The sequence below is a fragment of the Syngnathus acus genome, chromosome 6, assembly GCF_901709675.1.
Source record: "Syngnathus acus chromosome 6, fSynAcu1.2, whole genome shotgun sequence".
Classification (NCBI taxonomy): Eukaryota; Metazoa; Chordata; class Actinopteri; order Syngnathiformes; family Syngnathidae; genus Syngnathus; species Syngnathus acus.
Genome location: NC_051092.1, coordinates 9,196,815 through 9,202,814, shown reverse-complemented (window position 1 = coordinate 9,202,814; position 6,000 = coordinate 9,196,815). Strand labels below are relative to the sequence as shown.

Below are 6,000 nucleotides of genomic sequence, written 5' to 3'. Positions count from 1 at the left end.
GTTCACACATCATCTGATGTGGGGGCAAAGGGTTAGGGCTGACAGTTGGAATGAGGAACAAGGTTGGGAGCAAGGACGGCCGGGTGTCGTCTTAAAAAGCTTGGATGTGTTGGGAATTAGAAGAGGAAGTAGAGTAATGCTAACCAGACATCAGAGGTGCCTATATATATATATATATATATATATATATATATAGAGAGAGAGAGAGAGAGAGAGAGAGATATCTATATATATACACATAAATATATATATATAGATATATATATAGAGAGATATATATATCTCTCTATATATATACACATATATAAATATATATATGTACACACAAAAGCATCTGACACTAGCACTATTGTAGGGAAAGAAAAAAAATCATTGAAGTTGTTTGTGTTCAGAGCGGAGTTTGTTAAACACAAAATCAATAGGAAGGGCTCCAGGGCTCAAGATGTCATCATGTAGTCTGCAAAAATACCATTGGAATTCCCCTTTCGCAACCAGAAATGGCAAGAAAATGAAGAAGCAGAGGAGAGTTTGCATTTTGTCATGTCTGTATTTTGTCTCATTTTCACAAAACATGTACAGGGGAAGGAGAAGCCTTTCAATTAAACCTGAGGTATATATAATTTTTTTTTAGCATCAAGCAGCCTAGGTGTCAGGATTTTTCTTTTAAAAACTCATCAGTGTTCTTCCATGTGTTGCTATTTACAACACCCTAATCATAATAATAAGAATACCAATAATAGTAATAATAATAATTCAATAACAACAGATTTAGCAAATGGGACAGCCTGCATCATATTTGTTACATATCATAAATAATGCTAACAACAATTTTAAAAACAACATGAAGGAGGGATTTAGGAGCTTGATTGAGCCTCAGGCAAACAAAAGGAATCTATCAGAAGTTGTAGCAGCACAAGGTCAAATGCTAGTCAAGGGTCAAAAGACAACAAGTTTTACACGGTGAATAAATAAGCATCTTGCACCAGGAGAGTGACAATTTCATTTTTCAACTGTTTTTAATCAAAGCATGGGGGTAGGGGGGGGGGAAGAGATAAATGTTAGAGACTTCCTTGTTTTGTGCTGATGTGCTGGGCTTGGCTCACCGAAAGATCCCCTGAGAAAGAAAGAAAAAGATTGCGTATGTGTGTGTGTGTGCATGTGAGGGCCGAAGCTTTACCTGTATATAAATACTGTAAGTGCATACAGTGTTGGGTGTATGTGTGTGTTCGGTTCAGCTTTGGTGAGAAACACCGGAACTGGCTTTGAGAGGGTGACTGGTTTATCAAAAACTGTGCGTAGGTTGCATAAAGTTGTCGTTATGCATGCGCCCCCATCCCCCCACCCCGATGTCATGCACAATATGCTCATGTGTTAAAGCCATAATCACAGACTTCTGCTGCTGTTTCTGTAAGCTGTCACTAGCTTTGTCTGCGTCATCCCATAATAGAACTTGGTTATCAGAGGAGCAAAAAAGTGCATTTCCAAGTCATACTTCACTCTCCCCAAAGAAGAAACAGCCCATATTGCTTGCTTGAATCTGGTGAATGTATGTATTTGTATGTGTTCATAAATACCATACAGCAAATCATAATAATAAACAAAAGAAAAATGAAATAAATCCACAAAACATTATATTATATCTCATTACCAGAATGAACAATAAATTAAAAGTCCCTTTGAGTCACTATACATGTACAGTATATTCATACTGGATCTATCGTTATTTGTCTCTCTGTTGCCAACCTTTCACAATACATGCTCAGTGGTGACCACAAGTGGTGGCAGGGAGCAATGGCAGGGTGTCCTGTGACCCGAAACCTCAGTGCCATGACGCAGCTAACACTGGAAGTGAGGGGACCAGCGTCACTGTGCTTAAGAATCCCCGGTGGAAGCTGGCTTGGGCAGAGGCCCCGTCATTGTTACGGCTGCATTCAGGCCATCCCGAGGGCTGTGTGTGCGTTCCTTGTGCTGCGGTGACGTCGGCGCTCCGAATCCTCCGCTCACGTAGGTGGTGTTGCGACTGGACTGAACTAGACGAGTATGAGGTTCTGAGGCTTTTGGTGGTGGACGCTTTGGGGATAGCGAGGGGCGCTTGGTTCAGATCACAATTAGAAGTCCTTTACACTTGACCACAGGCAGGCGGTTGGAGTCCATGCTCCATGTCAACAACAAGTTATTGTACATGATAAGGATGCAACATAGCGCAGGCACTGGGCCCTTTGACCGCAGAAGGTTAGTACCGACAGCTCACGCTTCGCTGCCTCGAGAAAGTTCAGAAGGTTGTGGTCAGGTAAGCAGCACAATGTCTCGGTCCAAAACTTTGTCCAACTCTCAGTTGGAGTTTTGAACACTGTCTGTGATATAGACATAGTTCTTCGAAGGAGGTCTCTTTTTGCCTCCAGTGGTATTCATGTCTATTATCTGTCAGGAGACCTCAATGATCTCAAGGCTCCCGGAGAAACTCGACTGTTTCCCAATCTTGCCCAGTTCTTCCCGGGACCGCGTCTCTGAGATGCCCTCCTCAAATTCCATCTGACAGCTGCGACGTTTAAACTGCTTCTCCGTGGCCGAGCTGCTGTTGTTCGCCCGCTCGGCTTGCTTTTCACGTTGCTGCATCGGGGGCTTCTCCTTTGAAGGTTTGTCTCGTAACCGCACGTTTTCGCTGCAACCGAACGCCACGTACGCCGAGCTGCTCCCGAACCTCACGGACGACTCGGTTCCGCTACCGCTGCCGAGCTCCATCTCGCCGCCCTCCTCCACCCCAAAGTGCCAGGGAGCATCGGTGGTGGGGGTCACCGGCGTAACAGGGGTGGTGGCCTGGACAGTGTCTCTGTGTTTGGTCCACATGGATCCAGATCCCATAGACGGCAGAGAGGGCAGGGCGAGAAGCAGGGAACCCTTTAAGTTCTCATCCTTATGGTCGAGGGACAGGCTGAGCGACTGTGGAGGAAGTTGTTGGAAATGGATTGGTGAGGTGCCAGAGCTATGCTTGGCTTTCCTTCTGGGTCTGGATGCCGAGGAACTGGGCCGATGGACGCCCTCGCTTCCTCCGTGCCCCAAACTTCCGATGCTTCCCGTGCTGCCCGGTGAGGGGAACGGGGAGTCGGAGGAGCAAGGACTGTCCAGGATGGGAGACTGAGAGCAGACACCATTGGAGGTGCCTGTTTCGGGGCTGTCCAGTTTGCACAGCTTGGGGACGTCTTCAGAGTGTGTCGGCGCCACGGCAGCAGGGTGTGGACTGTTAGGTGAGTACACAGATTTAATGTCCAGGGAGAAGGAGCGTTTCAGACGATTTGTGTCCATGATCCTCTCCGCAGAGAGGTGCAATCCGTTGAAGCCTTGCTGGAGGGAAGCAGGTGATGGTACCTTGGGCTCGGGAGGATTTTGTAGCTCTACCGCAGATGAGTCATAATTGCTATGGTGACCGTTCATCACGAAACCCGTGTTGACAACGTTAAGCTCCGAATTTTGCTTTGAGTGGCCTTCGATGATTTTGTCATCAGAGCTTGACGTCAACGCTTGGAGCAGTCGTAGGCCTTTCTCAAACTCCAGCAGCTGGCCCAGGAAGTTAAAGTTGGGGGATATAGAGGGTCTTCGGTCCTTTACAAACCTGAGGGATGCAAAAAAGGTTGACTGCATTAGGAAAGGCAAATCGTTTCCAGAAGTCGTAAGGATGCCATAAGAACTGCGTGTTTGGTGGTAATTGCTTGAATGGTTCCACTGCACTTTGCATAACGGAAAAGGAAAATGTACATACAGTAAGAGCTTTTTTAACTTGACCTCAGGCAACAGCCACAGATGTACCACAGACAGCACATTTCCTCCAAAATGTGCTTGCCTTTTTAATGTTCCTGTCACCTTAGCTCGGCAGTTTGGGAGGAGTAAAAGTACCTGTAGGCATCATCTGATGACAGGCCCATTGTCTTCATGATGTAAGCGATGGCGATGGTCGCTGAACGTGAGATTCCAGCCAAGCAATGCACAATGACTCTGCAGTTTGACACCTTGGCTTTGTCTGTCGAAGGAAATGGAAAGATAGGGCTCAGGCCACACAATAGCCGCAGCACAAAGTCTGGTGACAATCAGCCTCCATTGAAAGAAAGCTGAGATTTCCTGGAAGACGACAGACGCTCTCCGTAACGGAAGTTTTGAACTTGATGCTATTGTTTGCTGCAGCACACGTGAACCTTTATTAGTGGTGACAATGGTATGTACCGTGTTGGATATTTTGTCAGTCTTGGTTGGATATTTTCTCATTCTTTAGCAACTAACATTACAATTTTTTTTTTTATACGTTACTTATCCAGTAGATGCATCATCTTACAGCTTACCAATGAATTCATTTGTTTTGTCCAGCCAAGGAAGCAGTTTCTCACAGTAGTTGTCATTGACTGGGATGCGCATGAAGTGGCTCTCGCTGATGAAGTCTGGCTTGGGGCAGGTGTTGCTGGCATTTAGTACATATGTTATACCATTCTGAGCCATCAGATCCTGCGGAGATATGAAGAAAACATTAGGCCGAGGTCTTTTTTCTCCTCCAGGAAACAAATATATAGCAATGCAATGATTGCTTTAATGCAACTGAGATATATTTAGTTGGTAACTAAAGCCTTTTTTTTTATGATGACCTTTATGATGACATGACATTATGTATCCCCACATGAGCTAACACTTTGGCAACAGTGACACCTAAAACTAAATCCCTTCCAATTGAGATTTCTTTAGCCAGGATGTGCTGTCTTCCATACAAGGTCCAGTGTACTACAAACCTTATTGAGAACATCTTTCTGGGAACCCAGGTAAAGGTGCGGCAGGATGCGAGTGGGCCCGACATTAGCCACAGGCAAGCAGGGCTGGGACAAGCTCATAGGAAGAGCAGTGGCTGGCTTGCCTTCACACAGGCCGGGGAAGCAGGACGAGAAAGCAGCAAAGCCTCCTGCACAGACACAATGAGAACAGCTCCATTACTCTAATTGTTTTCAGCACTGAAGTCGTTTGACATGAGTGGATTTATGCAAGGTCTCGTGAGCAAAAAAAGAAATAATCTTGCACCATTAGCAGAGTAAACAGTTTTTAGACTTTCAGAGGTGACCCTGGCCTACAATGTCTGGGTCCTGCCTAGTGCAGCAGAAGCAAAGAAGAGGCTCTCTTGTTCTTCTGTGTGAGGTTAACTGCAGGGTGGCCAGGAATGTGCATGTCTGGCCCTTTAAGAGGCAGGCGGCTCCACTTTTGCCATATGTGTGTGTGTGTGTGTGTGTTTCCTGCATGAGCTCATGTCCTGTAGAAGTGCATTGCGTCAGACCGAGGGAATGAGAGAGGCCACAGGTGCACGGCCAGGACAGAGGCCCAGTAACGTCCCCTGACAAGCGCACAGCATGACACGCACAGAAAACAAACACGCACACACTTTGACAAATGGTTGCAGTGCAAAAAGATGATCTGAAAACATGATCACATAATCCTTAGCACCACATTCGCGTTTCACTTGCAATGACTCACAATGACTCTGTGCAAGACACCATCCCTTTCCAACACACACTCATCATTACTCTGCAGCTCTGTGGTTGTATAACTACAGGGTGGGGGTAAAGGGGAGGAGGTGGGGGTGGGGGGTGAAGTTTGTGTGTGCATGTATCGTGAGGGTAATGACCTCTCAGACGACGACAGAGAAAAGAAGGGAATGCTACTAAGGAACTCTCAAACCTCAGAGAAGAGATTGGAACCTAATCTAGGTTCAGACTGCTCTGACCTAATCTAGGACAGACACACACACGTTCAAAGAGTGAGTGAGTGAGACATGACATCACTGTTAAAAACAAACAAAATAGCGCACACAGCACAACGCAGGCCGCTGGTTGAAAAGCATATCCAGCTGCCCACATTCTAAGTACAGTGTCAGCAACACTCGTGAACTTGGCAAACATACAGCTAAGCAAAAAGAATCCAAACGTGTCAACAAGGGCTCAACTTGGAGGAGTAAGACGACAGCCTCTGAAGATG

General features: G+C 46.0%; 1 protein-coding gene across 3 annotated transcripts in view; it reads right to left on the bottom strand.

Annotated features, from left to right (window-relative positions):
• Positions 1 to 527: 527 nt before the first annotated feature.
• Positions 528 to 6,000, bottom strand: part of dusp8a (dual specificity phosphatase 8a) — a 33,412-nt gene continuing 27,939 nt past the window's right edge. For all 3 annotated transcript variants that reach the window (XM_037254373.1, XM_037254372.1, XM_037254374.1), the window contains 4 exons: positions 4,770 to 4,936; positions 4,332 to 4,491; positions 3,892 to 4,015; positions 528 to 3,610 (listed from right to left, as the gene is read on the bottom strand). In XM_037254373.1, the coding sequence (XP_037110268.1) occupies positions 2,425 to 3,610; positions 3,892 to 4,015; positions 4,332 to 4,491; positions 4,770 to 4,936 (1,637 nt within the window). In that variant the 3' untranslated portion in view covers positions 528 to 2,424. The remainder of the gene's footprint in view (positions 3,611 to 3,891; positions 4,016 to 4,331; positions 4,492 to 4,769; positions 4,937 to 6,000) is intronic.